Raw genomic sequence first — 21,794 nt, forward strand, 5'->3', positions numbered from 1 at the left:
CTGTTAATAAAGTTTTCAATCAATCAATCAATCAATGGCGTTAGAAAATCAGGATTTCTGCGATCGACACCTGCTGTCAATTCAGGTGAGGCGGCCGCGCGCAATTATCCAGAGTATCAAGTCTGGTTAGAATGAACGAGACTGAATCAGCGTTCGAGGAACTTTTGATCGACTTAGTTGAACCAGGTACGGGGAATAGGGCCCAGGACACATACCCCACCAGCTTCGCACCCGCTAACTCTGCCAATTGTGTTAGTAGGGACGACTGACCAAGCCGGAGGTACCGCAGATGGATTAGATCCCAGAGTCTCTGCAGTGGTAGGCGAGTGGTTAGTCCACTGCACTACCCAGCCGCCCATTATCCTTGCTTTTTGCCTCGTCTTGTCTTATTGTTGTGATTTTATATGTTATTATTTTTTGTGCTTATTTCTGTATGTACACTCGCCGTGACTGTAAATGAGGGAAACCAGTTACCTTTCTAAATAAAATCTTTATGACATGTTGGATGTATGAGAGTTCTAAAAGGAATAATACATACCCTCTATGAGTTCTCTTATGAAGGGGTCGTCCATAATGTTGCTGTTATTCGTTTTCAGAATCTTCTCAAACTCTGTGATATCGTAGTTCTGGTAGGAACTAGGGTGAAACACAGTACAGCTTAACACAGGGCTGCTAAACTCAATTAATGAAAAATACAGATGATTTCACTGGCTGGAGGTCACTATCTTAATGAAGCATTTAGTTTACAGTATCTTTTCAATTTGTGAACCAGCTCAATATAATGTTGTAAATGCAGTTCTGTTCATTTGGCATCTCAATGAATACAATGAGGGCTGTTTAAAAGGTGGGTAAGGACTCGGAGGCATAATTTATGGATTATTGGCTTATTATAGATTTATTTTTTACAGATTGAAATTACATATATTAGGATTAAATTAATTATTCATTCACAAGAGTTTGTAAGATTAACAATTGTAGGCTAAACTGGTCCTGGATTATTGGAGAACAAGTAGAAAACACACACAAAACACCTCTTACCTGGCTTTAACAGGTCTAGCGCAAGACAATTATTTTCACAGAGAGTAGGTACAGTATGTGAAAATAAAAATAATGATGAATTTGCAATCTAATAATACCTATTAGGTTTCAATTAATTATTCACCCACAAGAGTTTGTAAGAATAGCAATTATAGATTAAACTGGTCCTGGACATGGAGATGTATAGAGCTACATGCCAATTAAATAAATTCTTCCTACACAGGCGGAGGAGGTAGGCTTTCTGCGTCATTCCCTGCTCTACCTAGACGCCACCCCTCGCCTAAACCAAGCACAGTATTTTCATATGTCTAAACACATCTGCCGCGCAGAATTGCATGTTATGTGCTACATGTCTGAAAAGGCAACTTCAGGCAATGCACGCACCCGATTCTCCACGCACCGTCCCGAGTGCATGTCCGAAAAGAATTTAAGTGGAACATATAAGTGGAACGTATTTGGCCCGTGAGCCTCGAGTTTGACACATGTGCCTTAACACATTGAGTGCCAGCAGGGGGCGCACGATTTATCGCTTGAATGCCAGCCTTTTGGGACTGATTTTCCGATATTTCATGATTTACGCAGAGCTATTTCTATATTCTATATTATGGCTATGTGTCTAATACGCCCGTCGCTTATCAATGACTTGCTTGCAGTCAACATGTACGAAACGGATTGTTTTTTCATCTGTACATTTCCGTTTTATACCGTTTTTCTATAAAAAAAAAAAAAAAAAAAAAAAAAAATTCCACAGGAATCGCCCTTTAGCACTTTAAGGACCAGACACGAGTATATACGTGTTTCGATTCCATGCGCTGTGGACCAGAGCCACGTATATACTCGTGGCAAGTTGTTATTGTTTTATTCCATATTTATAACGCTTCTTAGGTACCCGATCCACTAGCAGGGTCTTTCCACATATTTGATTTCCGAAACATGCAGTACCGGCCAGATCCGCTTAGGGGCGTCATCGCTCCACTGCATTGATGGGATTTAAAAAAAAATATGCTTTTACAGTTCTGTGGGCCGATCATAGATCCTTGATCCCAGCCGAACATCCTCCATCTTGGATCAGCTTGGCGAGCGTTTTTTTTCAGCTTGGAATAATGGGATTTATGATTAGCCAATGTGCATATCGATCTACCAGAATCCGATGACTGGTGAGGAAATGCTGCCGGCGATCACATGGCCTGACTGTAGGATAATATTACCCCAAATTACAGATGGATTGGACATTGTTTTATAATGTAACGTGAGTGATCACTGACATTGGCTACCTGAACGCACACTCTATTGCTAATCAATAATACTGATCGGCGTTCCCCGCCGCCCCCATTTCATCCATAGATGCTCTGTAATAGTCCGGATGCTACGCAGTTTGTTTTATTTCATTTGTATATATACAGCAGAAATGGCGTTTGATATAACGGTGCCAACGTTTAGCCTTTTTTGCAGCCTCCTATTGAAAAGCCTAGACGAAAACTGCGATAAAGCTTATATTCACGGCGCTATAAAATGACAACCAACCAATGGATTTTTATTTTCTTTAAGCCATTATGAAGGCACGGTTTATGCACTCAAGTGACAATGAGAATGGACAGATAGCAATACTATAAATTATATATAAAGCTCTTAGAAAGTACATCGGTTTGTTTACAATCTGCTGTCCTCTGAGGCCTAAATCGCCGCGCCCCGCCGGTCGCCATAGTGTTAGTGGAATACACACAGCACGTTATTTTCCGGCTGATTTATGAATAGTTTTCAAATAAACGCTAGATTATCGATATATAATCTAGTATATGTGTACTTATGCACGCTAGAGAAGCGGGCTGAAAAATCGATTATCTATGACCTGGTCAGCGCTAACGTCATATACACACATACACACATAGGGGGACACGTTGTGAAATATGTGAAAAAAAACATCCGATTACCCCAAGACTGGTAAAATAAAAAATCAGATGTTCTGCAAAAAGATTATTCCAATTCCTGATCGCCATTCCAAATATCGATCGCGTTTATTGATCCAACGTTATGTACTCGAAACACATATTCCACGCTGCTCTGAGGGTCCCCAATGAATGCAGTAGTCTTGGGTTACATTGCCTGAGAAGTAAAATGTGGAATCTGTTTTTTTTCCCCCCATGCATTTCCATTGAGTCCAATCCAATGGGTGCAATACCATCCGGGAGACGATAGGGGGCGGTATTTGCCCTTTTCGAGGTCAGAGCCAGTCCCAATGATAACGTGAGGCTGTATTGATGAAAAATTAATGGATATCGCTAATAAAAGCAATAACTATTAAATAACAAGATTTCTCGTCGTTGGCACTCAACGCATGGCGGCCAACAACGAGATTTCTCGTCGTTGGCACTCAATGTGTTAAAGGAACACGCCAACATTATGGTATATTCACTTACTGTCTCCAGAGTCAGACAAGAAGATAGATACCAGTTTCCTCTCTGTGCATTCAGTAGAAAGATATGATAGAATATAAGATATAATGAATGGAAGCGCATGAGAAGAGGCTAGCTATCTTAAAACAGAGAGGTGTTAGTTGACCAACACCTAGGCTAGCCCCTTCTCATCTGCTTCCATTCATTGTTGCTAAGCTAGGCTAATGTGCAGTCGGATATCTTTCTAATGGACGCATAGAGAGGAAACTGGTATTTATCTTCTTGTCCAGCTCTGGAAAAGACGGTGAGCAAATTTCCCATGATGTCGGTGTGTTCCTTAACACTTTAAGGACCGTCCACGTATATATACGTGTTTCGGTGCCATGCGTTGTGGACAGAATCACGTATATATACGTGGCAAGTTGTTATTGCTTTTATTCCATATTAATAACCGGATCGAGATAGCCGACCGACTCTGCAGATCTACCCGCCTCTGTGGAATCGCGAGCATGCAATACCGGCCAGATCCTCTTAGGGGCGCCATCGCTCCACTGCAGTATCATTGTGGGCGAATGGATTTTTTTTTTTTTACAGTCTAGGGGCGTTTCATATTAGCCTGATCCCAAACAAAGAGCCTGCATCGTTGATCACGTTTCGAAGCGCAGATTTCAGCCTGGAATAATGGGATTTATGATCAGCCAATGGCCATATCGATCTACCAGATGCCGATCGATAACGGGGAAATGCTGCCGGCTATCACACGGGCTGACGGTAAGACCTTATTCACCTAAATTATAGCCAGATTGGAGCTTGCTGTGAAACACAAGCAATCGATCTGTGAATGTTGCTACTTACACGGACACTGTATTGGTAATCAATAATACTAATCGGCGTCCCCCGCCGCCCCCCTTTCATCCATAGATGCTCTGGAATAGTCCGGATCATAAGCAGTTTGTTTTATTTCATTAGCATATATACAACAGAAATGCCGTTCAATATAACGTTAGTAGCCTTTAGCCCCATAACTAGCTTTCCAGAAAATATATGAGACGAAAACTGCGATAAAGCTTATATTCACGGCGCTATAAAATGACAACCAACCGATGGATTTTTTTGTTCTTTAAGCCATTATGAAGGGACGGTTTATGCACTCAAGTGACAATGAGAATGGACAGATAGCAATACTATAAAGTATAGATATAGCTCTACAAAGACACATCGGTTTGTTGACAAACCTTGGACCTCTAGCACCATATTAGACGGCGCCGAACGGTCGCCAAAGTGTTAAACAACTCCAGCAGATTTAAAGTGTCAATGAATGACAGTGAGTGGGATACCTTACCTTACCAAGTTTGTCATAGCGAGAATATCTGGGTCGTTTTTGTAGGGTTTTGCCTAAAAGAAGATTGAATGAATAATGTTAACTTTCAAACGGTAGATTCCACCAATTATTTGCAAAGTCTTATAAATAGTTCTTAGTCTGATAAATGAGACTAATCTTCAGACTAAGAACCATATACATTTTATGTTTTCAGATTAACAGTTGCTAACGGCCCACTGAAATGGTGTGTCCAGGTAGGAATTTGCATTTGTGTATGAGTCAAACGGCTCAGATTATAGTCTGCATGCTGTGACAACATAGTCCTTTTCTACACAGATCTACATGTGGATAGAGCAGAGATGACTGACAGAGGATCAGACAAGCTATGGCAGTAGGGAGAACACACAGGGACATGGTCGTTTCACAATGAAAATAAATTGGCGGGGTTTAGTGTAGACCAGCCCTGCTGACCAGAGACACCTGCCCACAGCTTGTTTATCAATGAAGTTCCACCTGAGATCATGTCATTGGACAGTCATTACTTTACATCTATATATATATTTATTTTTATTATTATTATTTTTATTTGAAGTTGGTATTTCCCATTGTTCAGCATTGCCTGGAACACACCCCTGTGACATGGGAGACGGATGGTTTCACTGGATGAAAAAGTTTGAAGTGAAGTAAAGTCAAATAAATGACTCCAGTTGGACTTTAAGTTAGAGTGTTGTGTTCATTCATAGTTAAAGACAGTAGAGATTGAGTACTTTCAGTATCACATCCACACTAGAGGAAGTGATCTGGATAGACTGGATAGAGATAAGTTAAGATAATTATCTTATTGATCCCCTTGGGGAAATCTGTGATTTTTGGGTCAAACAGGTCAAATGCAGAGGAATAATTTCCCCACAGGGATTTAGTAAAAGTATAACCAAACTGTAAATACAGCCTGTAAAAAATAAATAAATAAAAGCCTACTTATATGGTTTACTACTACTGTTATTACTATTATTATTATTATTATTATTATTATTATTATTATTATTATTATTATTATTATTATTATTATTATTATTATTATTATTATTATTATTATTATTATTATTATTATTATTATTATTACTATCATCATTATTGCTTTGCACTTTGTTCTATGCTCTATTATTATTACCTATCTTCTCAAACTCTGTGATATCGTTGTTCTGGTAGGAACTAGGGTGAAACACAGTACAGCTTAACGCAGGGCTGCTAAACTCAATTAATGAAAAATACAGATGATTTCACTGGCCGGACACGTAATAATACCTAAAGGTGCATTTTCCTGAGGTCACCTATCCTACCTGTACCATGGGGGGCCATGCCCGAATTTCCCAGAGGGGATTAATAAAAGAACACTTGACTTGAAGAATGAGCCCCTACCTCTTGTGAGTCAAAGGGGTTGATGCCAGACTTCATCAGCATATTGACTAAAACCAGGTACTTCAAGCACGTGGTTCTCCTGGGGCTACCCGATTCATCATAGTTCTTGAAAGCCTCAAAGAAGTCCGTGTGGGCTTTCTCAAACTCCCCTTCTCGCAGGTGCATTTTCCCACCACACTCTGCAAGTTCAAACAACAGGGGTCATTACTTTTTGAAGACCGTTAATTGTTCCACAACGGTACTTAGTAACAACTATGAGATGGAACATATACTATATTTAGATTAGATTCAAATATATTGTCGTTATAAAGCACAGTGCAGTGAAAGAAAGTTTGGCATCTTATCAGAGTGCAAATGTAACAGTAAAGTGCATTAACAATATACATGTGATTAAACTGGATATAAAATATATAAATGAGTACTACTGAGTACAGTGGTATAGTATTATTGTACAGTGATACAGGTATAAAGACACTGGGGTATAATTAACTACTGAGAGTAGGTAAGAAATATGTACAGGTATAGATATAGTATCTAGTCTACAGGTATATAAAAAGGATTCTATTTATATTATTATTATTATATTACCTCTAATCACTCCCATAATGAGCGGATGGGGGATTGCAGACTTAATATGCAGGGACTGTTCATAGAGAGCCTTTAACTTCTTGTTGTTTTTCTGCGCTGTGTACATCTGGATTTCAAGGGCATAGATCTCGAATAATTGTGTTTCCTTCTTCAGGTCGTCCTCCCCATCATCAGTCTACAGCAAAAGCATGAAACAGACAATTGGTTACTTTTAACAAATATGATCACAATCATTTGCTCCGTCCTACCATTTTAGAAAAAAGATTATTATTATTATTATCATTTATTTATCTGTTTTTCAGTACATAAATGTTCTACAGCAATGAACAGTCTAGGCTCCATGATAGGGGTTAGGTCTTGTTGCAAAAGTTACTCAATTTTATACAAAATAAAAATGTAGGTTTTCATATATTGCACCAAAGATTATTTATTCATAGAGCTAATTTTTTTTATAAAAATGATGTTTTCAACATCATGCTTTAACACAGAGTTGACCCTACCCTGGAAAACCCTGCTTGGCCTTTCTGTAGAAAAGTAGACATAGATTGTGTTAAAAATTAAAATACAAAATTAAAAACAGCCAATCATTACCATCTAATCATGTAATGAGCTGCAAAATAATCATAATAATAAATACAATTTATATAGCTTTTATAGAACTGAAAGTCACTTTACACTAAGGGGCGGTGGTAGTGAGACAGACAGACAAGCGTAACACAAACACACAAGGATGAACGAGGCGCTAAGAGAAGGCTGTGGAGAAGAGGCCGTCTTGAGGTGGGACTGGAAAACTGAGAGACTGACATAATAACAGTGTCAAACAGGGTATCATCTGCAGGTTTTAACAAGTTACATTTAAGACTTTAAGACCTGGGCACCCAAGTGGTGACCGAGGTCAGTGTTTGTTTACATTTTCATTTCATTCAAAGGATCCGAACCGATTGAAGTTTATGGATATCATACCATGACTGTGGTAAGTTTTCATTTATGTTTTTAAATGGAAGGCTGTATTCCATCTGTCTAACGTTGCTGGACTATCGACCTAGTTAGCCCCTTTCATGACTGCGATGCACGGCTACAGGGTTTGGGCGAGTGAATCCACACTCATGGTATTATTATAACTCATTTATTGTGTAACGCTAGCCCCTTAAAACTTACCACAGTCATGGTATCTAGGGCTGAATGATTAATCGATTTTAAATCGAAATCGCGATTTGGAATGATGCAATTAGAAAATCGCAAAAAAATAAATATCGCAAAATATTATTATTATTTTCTTTATCTTTTTTTTAATTTATTATTTATTTAATAAATAAAAAGGTACCGTTAGGTACCGGTATCGATTCCCAGGTAAAAAGAAACATTTTCAGGCTCGGTGTCCCGAAAAGACCCACCGCGTAGGCCAGATGCAAGCCTCATTTTACAATAAACCTTTGTGGGGCTGCGTAAAAAAATAAGAATTATAATCGCAAATTTAATCGCAATCGCAATATCTGTCAGAAAAATCGCAATAAGATTGTTTCCCAAAATCGGGCAGCCCTAATGGTATCCATAAACTTCAATCGGTTGGGATCCTTTGAATGAAATGAAAATGTAAACAAACACTGACCTCGACGTTAGAAAGTAGCACTGGTGACGTGAAATCACTGAGCCCAGAGAGGAGTGGTTCGGCAAAAAATTGTTCAGAGTATATTTGCTTAGAAAACGTAAATGTCGAATTCAATAATTTTTTATTTTTCCACGTGGTAAATACACAGGTCACAACATGTTTACAGGAACGTTTTGGAGTTGTATTTGGAGTGTATTTCGTGACTGTAGGGGACTTCAGGGTAAAGGTCTGACCCACTTCCAGTGATGAAGCTAAGCTACGCTAACGGTGCGGGCGTTCCCTAAGCCTAATTGCATGCAGAGATAAAAAAAGGTATTTTCTTGTCTAACTCCAGGGAAGATGTTAAATAAGCTAATTTCCCAAAATGTTGGAGTTTTCCTTTAAGACTTTTAAAAACCTGCAGATACCCTGATAAAGTCAAAACGTTACTTCTACTGTGGCTTATGATTTAGAACAAGACTAAACAAGCCTAGTAAAACCGGACCTGGATGGAGGCTTGTCTTACAGAATTCTGTGTCCTGCTGGTGCTAACGTTAGCAGCTAGTGTCCGTCATCACTAACATCACTAACAATTAATCAGTCTATCACTACCTACAAGTAGCATGCTTGAGCAGCAGTGTATAAAAAGTTAAATCTGTCTTGATTACCTGGCATGACTGGTGCAGCTGTCTGAGAATCTTCTGCAGCTTACCGTATTCTTCTCGCTCCAGGTACAACTTTCCAAGCTTAAACAAAAAAACACAAGGAGCAAGAATTTCATTATGATGAAAAAATGCCTCACGCTGTAACACAGCATTTCATCACATTATTGCACACACCGTAACACAGCATTTCATCGCATTATTTCACACACTGTAACACAGCATTTCATCACATTACACACCGTAACACAGCATTTCATCGCATTATTTCACACACTGTAACACAGCATTTCAAAAAACACCACACAAGGGTTAATAATATCCACACACCTTGGTATTGGTTTTGAACCACAGTCTGTCATTTTTAGCATCCTTCAACGCATCCAGTGTGGTTTCATAGAACTCCTGAAGCAGGTCCATCTGTGATGTTAACAGATATTTAGAAATCACATTCATGAAGCTGGTCCATCTGTGATGTTAACGGATATTTAGAAATCACATTCATGAAGCTGGTCCATCTGTGATGTTAACAGATATTTAGAAATCACATTCATGAAGCTGGTCCATCTGTGATGTTAACGGATATTTAGAAATCACATTCATGAAGCTGGTCCATCTGTGATGTTAACGGATATTTAGAAATCACATTCATGAAGCTGGTCCATCTGTGATGTTAACAGATATTTAGAAATCACATTCATGAAGCTGGTCCATCTGTGATGTTAACGGATATTTAGAAATCACATTCATGAAGCTGGTCCATCTGTGATGTTAACGGATATTTAGAAATCACATTCATGAAGCTGGTGCATCTGTGATGTTAACGGATATTAAGATATCACATTAATGAAGCAGATCCATCTGTGATGTTAAAAGAACACGCCAACTTTTTGGGAAATTAGCTTATTTGCCATCTACCCTGGGGTGATTTCATCACCTCAAAAACCCAGTTTTTCAAAAAACAACAGGGCTTTTTTTTGAGGAGATGAAATCACTGCGCCCAGGCAGCAGTGGTTCATCAAAAAATAGTTCAGAGTATATATCTGCTTAGAAAACAAAAGACAATTATTATATATTTCTTTTCACGTGGTAAATACACAGGTCACAACATGTTTACAGGAATGTTTTAGAGTTGTATTTGGAGTGTATTTTGTGACTGTTGGGAACTAGGCTACACTGGCACACCTACTTTCAGTGAATGACGCTAAGCTAGGCTAACGGTGCGGCTGTTCCCTAAGCATAAAGGCCTCTACATGCTACAGAAACGGAAGGTTATGTATATAACCTAGTTCTATGAGTTAAATGGTGCGCTCAGCACCTGTTCTGCACTGTACTTCACTTCGTGCACGAGCAATGAATAAAAAATTCCACCATGTACCTTTACATCCCAACATCCGTCTGACCACACCCCCTTCCGCTTACCTTCATAAGCAGGTGTGTGGTCACCTACTCGCCTCCTTCCCAAACTTTCACCACAAGGCGAGATCAAGGGCCGCAGCGGCGTCCAGGTGCTGAGCGCACCATTTAACTCATAGAACTAGGTTATATACATAACCTTCCGTTCTATGACGTTAATGGATTGCTCAGCACCTGTTCTGCAACAGGGGCTGAGCGGGAGCCATAGCCCGACCAATGTACCCCGCTGAGGCCCCCCACAACCATCAGACCGGGGAGGACCGAGCCCCCCCGACCCTCCCTAATGGAGGATACCCCCCCTATTGGAGGTTCACGGGAGGGCGACGGATCCGACCGTGCGAAGAGGCACTCAAGCAACCCAACGCACAGGGTGAGCAGACCGTGGCTTGACCCCACGACTACACACACAACCCGCATGCCACCCGGGAACGAATGAGGGAACAACCCCGTTACTGCCCCCAAAATCACGGGGTCAAGAGCAAACCCAACCCCGTGGCAAGGCCGTAGCAGCGGAGCGCGAAGGAAGACCCAGACTAGGGGTGGACGGTATGGTCTAAAATGTATATCACGGTATAATTTGAAGCATAGACGGTAACGGTATATATCACGGTATCATCGTTTTTGATAAAAAATTTTTTTTTATTTTATATAATTTTTTATTTTTTTTTTTTATAAAATATATATATTATATAATTAGACTTGTACTTGTATTATCTGCGAGACATCGCCACCACGCAACAAGCTCCACTGTCTGTGTGTACTCTAGTAGCCTCCAGCTACGGCCAGGATTCTCCGGAGCTGCACCTGGACCTATACTCGAGTAGCCTCGAGCAGAGCTACGGCCAGGATTCTCCGGCGCTGCACCTGGACCCTGTTGTATAACGTTAGCAAGCCCTCAGCTCGAATACGCATCGAATCAGTGTTATAAGACATTGATATCAGGAGCTAACTGTAGCTACTGCATATATAACGTTAATACAACGCCTTTAGTTCAATGGGACATTTCGTTTTGAACGGTGAACTAACTTGCGTTAACGTGAGCTAACAGGTAGCATACACGTCTCTAGTACTAGACTTTGTGGAGCGTTTGTTGATGTCAGGAGCTATCGGTAGCTGGCCGACTAGATACCGTTCGGTTAGACAATGCCCCATCATGTATTAAACTAAAAGTGAATAGTTGACTGGGTCATTTTGTAACGGTAGCTAAGCTAACGTTAGCTCAGGGAGACGCCACCGTCCTCCCGACAGCTCCAGTGTCCCGTCCCACTAGACTACTAGACCCGTGTTTACATGCGTGCGGTAGGGGCTGGCACGCCCACTGCGCGAAGCCTCCTAAATAACTTTTTTCAGTTCGCACATATCGTTTATACCGTATACCGTTTATACCGTCCACCCCTAACCCAGACCCACTGAAGGGACTGGGTCCCCTGGAAAAAGGGGGCCCGGAGAGGTCAATGACGCCAGGCATCAAGACCCCACCAGGTGTCACTTAGTGACACCGCGCCCCACATCGCCAGCGTATTCGGATAAGGCCCCTCCAAGAGCGGGCCCCTTTCCCCCCAATAGCACACCGCCTGGCACACTGACCCTGCAGAACAGGCAGTCAGCATGGCCGTAAGCACACAAAAAAGGTCAACCAACGGAAGCAGGCAGCGCACCGGGGAAACCAGGCAACAGGCTGTAACCTGAGCCTGGAGCACTGCGGACGAGACAGGCGCCAAAGCAGTCAGCTGAAAACAGCCGCCCCGGCATTGTTGATCACCATGACAAAGCCTCCATTAAAAAAAACCCACCCAGAGGGGTTGAGGCAGAGAAGGCTGACATGATTGGCAGACGTCATGAACGTGCAGGGGCACACTCAACCGGGTAACCCGGGAGTTGACTCTGCTCCAACACACCAGGGAACCAACCACCCTGTCATTACCAGATGCGGTGGTTGTTCCTATAACCCCTCAAGAAAAAAAGGGTTATCCCAGGTCTACGGTATCAACAAAACTTTACTTCGGACCGGGCCCGGCGGCCCGGGAAGCACATAGGGTTACCAGAGGAGGTCCAGAAGACCACCCCAACAGCCCCCTCTCCGCCATGCGTGAGAGAGGTGCGGAAAAAGAGAACCAGCCCCTCATGATAGTGCCAGGTACAAAGTACCCAACAAGGGTCTCTATTAGGGCTGCAACTAATGACTAATTTGGTAGTCGACTAATCTGCCGATTATTTTTTTCGATTAGTCGACTAATCGAAAACCAATGTAAACAACAACAAACAATTTTTTTTTTTTTTTTTTTTTTTACCTATCTTTGTGAAAGTGGCTTCTCAGCTCTGGTCCAGCTGAAGACAGAGCAGAGGAACAGATTGGACATTGAGCATGACCTCAGAGTTGCTTGTCTACCATCACCCCAGACTTTGAGACTCTTGTCAGGACCAAACAACATCATAACATGATGATCCCATAGCAAATTAAAATAATGACTCATGAAACATTTGAATTTGGATCTTTAAGCCACTTTAAATGAAAATGTATTTGAAGAACAATACAGCAATCACTCATAACAAGATAAATAAATTAAATAATACAAATTAAAGTGGAAGTGTACTTTAAATAACTTTTGTTTGCTGTGTGTGAGAGGAGTCCGTGTGTGTGTGTATGTGTGTGTCTTACTCTGATCGCTGTGTGAGTGAGAGGAGTGTGTGTACTGTGTAATTTGTGTGCGTCTTACTCTGATCGCTGTGTGAGTGAGAGGTGTGTACTGTGTAATTTGTGTATGTGTGTGTGTCTTACTCTGATCGCTGTGTGTGAGTGAGAGGAGTGTGAATGTGTGTGTGTCTTACTCTGATCGCTGTGTGTGAGTGAGAGGAGTGTGAATGTGTGTGTCTTACTCTGATCGCTGTGTGTGAGAGAGAGGAGTGTGAATGTGTGTGTGTCTTACTCTGATCGCTGTGTGTGAGTGAGAGGAGTGTGTAGTGTATGTGTGTGTGTCTTACTCTGATCGCTGTGTGTGAGTGAGAGGAGTGTGTATGTGTGTGTCTTACTCTGATCGCTGTGTGTGAGTGAGAGGAGTGCGTGTGTAATGTATTGTGTGTCTAGTCTGATCATCATCTCCTGCAGGGGAACAATGTTTTCAATGTCCAAAATTTGCTATGGGATCATCATGTTATGATGTTGTCTGGAACCCTGAGAAGCCACTCTCACAAAGATAGGTAGTGCACAAAAAAAAAAAATTAAATAAAGTTTTTTTTTTAATGACTAATCGACGCAACAATTTCTCGTCGACGATTTTTTATAATCGACGTCGTCGATTATGTCGACTAATCGTTGCAGCCCTAGTCTCTATAATGCCTAACCTTGCGACGCCCCGGGCCGACTCTGCCTTTTTCCCCCCTGGAAAAAAGCCCAAGTCCCTCAGGGTACCAGAACAGCAGATCCGCATCCCTGGCGGACAAACGGGTTAACTGACCTGGACCAGCGTGACCAGAACCAGTCCCGTGCCCTAACCACGCCGACATGCCTACTCCAGGAGAAGGGGCAGATATGAGTGTTGATCTAAAACATGAAAAGAGGGCGCCACCCAGACGGGCCGGTGTGAACCGCGCTCGGTGGCCCACCCCAAGGGCGTGAGACCCCTCTACATATGTTCAGATCCATTCCGTTATCATCCCCCAGATATGAACGAGAATCCGTCAAGAACCAATAACAGGTTGTCGGAAGAGGAAAAAACCTCCATCCCAGTTGCTTTATAAAAACGCTGTTTTAACCACAAGCAACCAAGGCGTACTAGCTACCCGCATGATCCTTAACAGAACACCCCGAGCTAGCACTAAGCGTGCGTCGGGACACAACCACATCAATGCACAGGCTATTTAGACCTTTCAGTGAATCCCCAAGGCGCCCAGGGGAAACGAGAAGAGGGGTGTGGCACTTCCTATACTCCAACTCTTTTTATTAAAAAAGAAGGAAGCACCAACAGACATGAATCCCATTTTACACAGCCGAGGGTAAAAACTGTTTACATTTTTACATCCAGTCACCCCTATCACAGAGGACTTCAGACCGAAATTCCCCAGAGAGCCTTCCCACGTGAGTCGTAGAATGAAAAAGCCATGGTAACTACGAGTCATGTGACCAACTGACTCAAGTTACACATAAAATCGAGCGTAGTGGACCCGTAAGTCCTACGCTCTATCCCGACACAACAGATCGTACGTAAAGATCTAACTCACGGAAGCCATCGTCATAGCAACGTGCGTAGTGACGTATGCCATGACGGGGGGAAACCCAACACCTGTTTTTAATAGGAGCAGAGTCAGGGCAACCCTTCCCCCCCCCCCCCCCTCCCTGCCAAGGCGCCTAACGGCTTGGCCCCGACTGGCCTAACAGGAGATGAGAAAACCCCCCTGACCAATCAGAAGAGGGAAGGAGGGGTTTATTCGGCACCCCCTCACAAACCCTTCCCCCTACACACAATAACAACTGTAGCATATGAAACCTTTGGTAGAATGCTAATGAATAGTGCAAGCTAATACAATGCACGCTACCCACAGATAACTGTGAACAGGGTTTACAACAAAACCAAGTCGCGTGCGTGTGTGAATCCTACACCCACATTCCATGTTGTACATAGAAAAACACCGATAGAGAGAGCGAACGGCTGGGCCGTGGAACGTGTGTATACGAGCATTACTGCAACTAACACAACAGTGTTGTAGCTCAACATTACTTCTTGTGTAAGCAACAGACCATACAACTAGCCTCTACCTGCATGTGGAGTGTCAGGCCGAGGTAGAAACCTTTCTATAACCGAGTGTAGGCTGCAGACCTTGCTTAAGCTCATAACACAAACGCAACCCTTCTATCAATGTATACTAGTGAAGATTCACACTTTGCAACCGCATCATATGTTTTGGTGAAGAAACACACAGTTTGTTAACAAAAAATACAGTCCCCCTTTAGAGGGGACTTTTTATTTTCGAACAAAATTCAAAATTATATGAGAGGCCGGGGAGGGGATTAACAGAGGGGACCACAGGGGAAAAAAGTCACTGGGCCTAGCGGCGCCCGCCGCCTCGAGCCGCTCTGGATTTGCCACCCCGGGAAGCCCCAGAGGGACGGTAGACAATCGGTGGCTGGTCACGGCGATCCCTACCGTCTCCTCCAGGCGCAGATGGGCCGGCTGCAGCAGCGGCGCCGTCTGTCCTCCTGGCCTTCTTCGAAGGGCCAGCAGTGGCGGTGGAAGCAGTAGCAGCCACGGCGGAGGAAGCTCGACGACGTGGTAGCCGTCTGACTCCACCGGCGATGTCGGGAGGGGGAAAATGGGGTTGGAGTACGGAGCGCTCCTCTGCCATTTCTCTGCACGTTGAGGTCATCAATTGCAGGGCCGTCCCGAACAGTCCAGCATCGGAGAGGGGTGCCGTCAGAAGAGGACTTCTTTTCTTCTCCCGTACACGGGCCTGCTCCAGCCAAAGGTGGCGCTGGTTCAGAGTCGCCAGGGCGCGCATTTTCCCAGCAGCTATGGCCTGCAGCTGAGTCAGATGCAGGATAGCTCCTGCCGCCTGGGTGAGCTGGTCATGTTGTTCATCACTCAGCTCCATGCCGCCCGTCAATACCCCGGACATGAATCTTGCCAGCTGTGCGATGTTAGACGCAGCAGCCAGAGATTGTGTTCCGGCGATAAATGACTGGTCGCTCCAGTAAGCCAACCGCCTCGCCAATTTCCCTTGAGGAACCGGCTTGCATAACGGCTCCCACACCACCTCCGGACAGAGGAGCGCGGCCATCGGCCTATCAAGCCGTGGCACGCCCTCTCTCATACCGTCAACCAAACCCACCACCCGCGTAACTTGTACGTAGGCGGGGGTGAGGCCCATGATGTGGGATACCACCTGGCCCCGACGAACATAGGCCCCCATTGAGGGGAAAAATGGGTAGACAACGTCCACCCCTCTCACCAGGCGACGTTGCCAGAGATGACCTATTAGATCATCAGGGACAGGAACAGGCAGTGGCTGCGGCAGCGGCACGCCGTTTGCAGCGGCCGCCACCGCCATAAGCTCGGGAAACAAAGCCTGCAGTTCCCCCTGCAGACTTTCCTCCACCGAGCCCGCATCCCTCACATGCAGCAGGCTTCGACTGGTCAATGAGCCACATTCTGATGTGGCTGATAGTAGGGCATCCTGCCGACGAGTCCGAGGGTCTTCCCCGACATCTTCAAACAAGGCGCCCCAAGGAGACATTTCACCCCCCTCCAGTGTTACCTGGACGGGCGTGATACATGTCTCCACCGGGCCTTCAAATAAGAACCCGTCTGCCTCTACCATGTAATCCTCTGTTTCCATCGGACAGGTAGAGACCGACGCATCCTCACTGGGCTCCAGCAATTCACCAAACCCAGGCCGTTCGCGTCTGCAAGCCACCACCTTGCGACGGGAGCGAGCAGACGCAAAAAGTTTGCGTCTCAAAACCTCCGGAACCAAAGGAACCGGCCGCTCAACAGCGGACGATTCCCCGGAAGCAGAGGAACCAGAGCCACGACCAGGCCATCGCAGAGGCGACGGCACCGGTGCACCAGATCCTTGGAGAGGCAAACTACCCATCGGACGCCTACCGGGCGTGGCTGTCAACCACGAGAGAGGCAACAGCCCTGCACCAGGACGCACGACGGAGGCGGAAATGGAGAACCGCTGGTGGAGAGTGGCTCTGCGACTCTCCGAAGTAGACATTATGACTTAGATTTTTCTATTGAATATTTATGAGAGAAGAAAAAAATAAGCACAATGTAAACACGTCTCAACTTTCTTCAGCTAACAACCTCGTCAAGTGGGGATCTCCGAAGGCACTTCCTTGTGGTGAAAGTGAAGAAGGAGGCGAGTAGGTGACCACACACCTGCTTATGAAGGTAAGCGGAAGGGGGTGTGGTCAGACGGATGTTGGGATGTAAAGGTACATGGTGGAATTTTGTATTCAGTGCTCGTGCACAAAGTGAAGTACAGTGCAGAACAGGTGCTGAGCAATCCATTAACGTCATAGAACTGCGAAGCAACTGCAACACAACATCGACAATGCAACAGTGTTGCAGACACTCTGCCTTTATGCTTCTGCAACATCGACACGCAGCCTATGCAACATTGTACCCCGGATGTAGCTAGGTTCCCTAGATAGATGAAACTTCCCTTCCCTTCTCAACCAACCCATTGATAAGCAGAAAAAGAAGCATCATTTTTACTTCCGGTAAATAAGTTTATTTTGTACATTATCTAACGTTAACACGAATCTAAACTAACTTTAGATTAGTTTAGGTTCGTGTTAACGTTAGATAATGTACAAAAGAAACGTATTTACGGTGCTTTTAGATGTCGCTCTTTTATTTTGAAATCCCCCGACCGGAAGTATTTGTGATGTATTCTGCTAGTGTAACTTCTGTGTTTGTTGGTGTCTGTAGATCGTCGGCAGCTCGAACTACCGGTTATATTAAATTAATTGATTGCTGTTTAACTTGTCCGTGTCCAGTCCTTTCGATTAGCCCCACCGTTCATTGTAAACAATGATGCATGTAATTATATTAACGTTACTGTGTTGTTGTAGCTATGTTAATAAATTCTGAATGGCATTAACGTTAGTTGGGTATGATAGCATTGAATAGCATCAACGCTAGCTGGCTGGCTACAACAAATTATCACAAGCTGGCATCGTAAAATATCAACACCAGCCATGGGAACACCGTTTACTAAATTGTGGAGGCTTTTAATCGTCAAGGTAAGATGATTTGAAGGCGTATACTATGGAAGTCCCCTGCGGCTCCACTTTGTTGAAATGTACATAACTAGGGCTATAGGATAACCACCAATTCGTGATTTTTTATTGGTTTGTCATGACAAACCAATTACATAATCCAACATATGTGTAAAGAAACAACATATTCCAGTTAACGGTATATATTTTTAATGATTCGTTACGGCGAAATCAATACTCCCATTTGTATAAATTACATTAACTCGAGGATGGTATTCCTCCCTGCGGGACCAATATTATTCTATGACAGCCCCGCCCCCATTCGCTAACCAACCAATCACTGCTACGCAACATCAACGCAAGGTTGTTCAGATTAGATTTTGGGGAGAGGTACGCAACATCCTCACAACACACTCTACAACACCCTCTGCAACATGTTGCGTTGAAGTCGTGCTGATGTTGTGTTGCAGTTGCGTTGCAGTTTCTGTAGCATGCAGAGGCCTTAATGCATGCACAGAGAAGAAAGGGGTATGTCTCTGCTCGTCTAACTCCAGGGTAGATGGCAAATAAGCTAATTTCCCCAAAAATTGGCATGTTCCTTTAACAGATATTAAGATATCACATTCATGAAGCAGGTCCATCTGTGATATTAACAGATATTAAGATCACATTCATGAAGCAGGACCATCTGTGATGATGTTAACAGATATTGAGATCACATTCATGTCATGGAAAAAGCTCACACGTGAGGTTCTCTTTAGGGGGGTTGGGGAGACCCTTTTTAAGACGGCAGAGCAAAAAGGGTTGTGCTACCTGCTTTGATGTTGAGATGTAATCCAAGATGGAATTTATGGATTTCTCAGAGTAGTTTCTTGTAACTGCACTCCGGATATAGGTCAACAGCTGTTTATACCTATTCATCATTTCGGGGAAATTCGTCTGTGGGAATATAAACACATCAAAATAAGATGTTATACTTCACATCTCAATACATTTAGCTGACACTTTTATCCAAAGCGACTTACAAATTGTGAACAACAAGTCAGCAGGAAGGGTACAACTCTGGCAGCTAAGGGTAAGTGGCATTGTTCGTCAAACAGTGTCAAACTGGCGTGTTACACTCTTGAGTGCATAGTATTAGTAGTATTAGACATATTAGCATGGTAGGTGGTAGTATAGGGATAGTAGCACAGTACATAGTAGATAGTAGTATAAACACATAATAGCATAGTAGGTACTAGGTAGTATAGGAATAGTAGATAGTAGTATAGACATATTAGCATAGTAGGTAATAATATATGGATAATAACTCTCAAGGGTATTTATACAACTGCTTGGTGATTTATTACTGAAAATAATGTTGAGCAACAACATATGGTGTACATTAATTTTGGTCTACAGACATGTCTGCTGGAGAGTTGCTTACCAGTTTGAAGTTGATCTTAATCATCTGTTTCAAAGCTTTGAACCCCCGTTCTCCTTTCTCACCTTCGAGGTCCAATACCTGCAACAGATGCGCAGGAAAAACTCGACATCAGGGATGCTGTCATTTCTTACGTCTATGACAGAATAACGTAGTTAATACGTCAATATATATACAATACTAGACGTTATTACTTACTTTCTGAAAGCTACGCAATGCCGCTTTCGGGTCATCTTCCTTCAAAGCCTTTGAATTGTAGTACTGGTTCTCCAGATCCACTTTGGGCGCAGAGTTACTGTCCTCTGAAGAATATTCCTGCGACAAAACATAAAGGATGTGGAAAATATAAGCGTAGATACTAGCCTTCTTTGTGTAACAACAAATTTGATAAGAGACCGACAAAGATGTACAGTTTTGAGTCTTTGAACGCCGACTTGACCCAAGAGAATAGGTTCACAGACACAGATCTCTCAGCAAACCTGTCAGTTAGATTAGCTAAATTCATGCTAATGTTAGCTAGGCTAGTAGCTCATACGAGCTAACAGTTAGCTGGCTAGTTTTGCAAAACTGTGGAAGCCGGCGTTCACTAAACGTTGTGTTTTTTTTCTCGTAATTTCACCAGATTGATTGATTGATTGATTGAAAAGTTTATTAACAGATTGCAGAATGGGTACAGTACAGTACAGCTCAATACATACAATTGTTAAGGGGATGCAGACCAGAGAAAGACTTTCGTCTTGTTTACATCAGGGTCCCCCATTTTCAATTCATCATAACATATATGACATACATGACATACAGATAGACAGTACTGCTACATCTATACATTTATGACATATCAGATTTGCAAATACAGTACTGTTTGTGATACAAAAGTGTCCAGAAAAGGAGTGTATATACATTTGGCATAGAAACTGTACATTGGAGGAGGTTGGTTGGGTGGGGTGGGGTTGGGTGGGTTGGGTGAGGGCTGTACATTGGAGGTGGGGGGGGGGTTGGGAAGGGGACACACACACATTTTACACTGTACATTGGAATATTGACAAAGCCTTACTTGGTCAAGATCATAATCTTCCTCGTCATCGCACATGAAGTCGTCTTCCATATCAGACATGTTGCTTTGGGCAGCCGGGTCAGTAGCTCAGCTCTCGGGTGGTTTGAGAGCGAGCAGGCTCGTTACTCGAAACGTTAGCTGTTGGTATGTGTTCTATATAGATATCTATGGTTTTAACAGCGACGCGCGGCCATCTTAGATGACGTCACTCGCTCCGGTCAAGCCGTAAACCGCTCCCCTTGGTGGAATTACGACATATGTGATTGAATTGATTGATTGATTGATTGATTGATTGAAAAGTTTATTAACAGATTGCAGAATGGGTACAGTACAGTACAGCTCAATACATACAATTGTTAAGAGGATGCAGACCTGAGAAAGACTTTCGTCTTGTTTCCATCAGGGTCCCCCATTTTCAATTCATCATATGACACACATTGATTGATTGATTGATTGAAAACTTTATTAACAGATTGCAGAATGGGTACAATACAGTACAGCTCAATACACACAATTGTTAAGGGGATGCAGACCAGAGAAAGACTTTCGTCTTGTTTACATCAGGGTCCCCCATTTTCAATTCATCAGGACATATATGACATACATGACATACAGATAGTCAGTACTGCTACATCTATACATTTATGACATACCAGATTTGCAAATACAGTACTGTTTGTGATACAGAAGGAGTCAGGAAAAGGGAGTATATACATTTGACGTAGAAACTGTACATTGGAGGAGGTTGGGTGGGGGGGGGGGGTTGGGTACACTGGGATATTGACAACCATACTGGGTAATCTACATTGGAGGTGGTTGGGGGGGGGGGGGGGGGCACACTGTATATACAAGCAAAACTGTACATTGAGGGGGGGGGGGGAGACACTGTACAAACAAACAAAATTGTACATTGGACTATTGACAAAACCATACTAGGTAAATGACTGTACATTGGAGGGGGTTGGGTTAGGATATTTACAGGGGCCAGTGTTGAATTGCAGTCTCCCGTAGGTGTCCCTTGAGAGAGGTTTTGAAAGTGGGTAGTGATCCACATTCCTTTACAGCTTTGGGTAGGGCGTTCCACATTGATGTGGCATAATTGCGAAACGTGTTTAGTCCCTTATTTGAGCCGAATCTGGGTTTAACATGATTTGTGGAGCTCCCTCTGG

General features: G+C 43.2%; 1 protein-coding gene across 1 annotated transcript; it reads right to left on the reverse strand.

The window, feature by feature from the left end:
• Nucleotides 1-518: 518 nt before the first annotated feature.
• Nucleotides 519-20,685, reverse strand: LOC311231820 (COP9 signalosome complex subunit 2-like; the record flags this gene model as incomplete). The annotated part of the gene is made up of 10 exons (XM_084318442.1): nt 519-636; nt 4,774-4,826; nt 6,172-6,350; nt 6,760-6,934; nt 9,016-9,093; nt 9,340-9,429; nt 18,962-19,087; nt 19,575-19,652; nt 19,770-19,886; nt 20,626-20,685. The coding sequence occupies 10 exons, from the start codon at nt 20,683-20,685 to the stop codon at nt 519-521; spliced, it is 1,074 nt and encodes a 357-aa protein (XP_084174568.1).
• Nucleotides 20,686-21,794: the final 1,109 nt, after the last annotated feature.

This window comes from Notolepis coatsorum (genome assembly GCF_963971535.1).
Source record: "Notolepis coatsorum genome assembly, chromosome: 7".
In the NCBI taxonomy this organism is placed as follows: Eukaryota; Metazoa; Chordata; class Actinopteri; order Aulopiformes; family Paralepididae; genus Notolepis; species Notolepis coatsorum.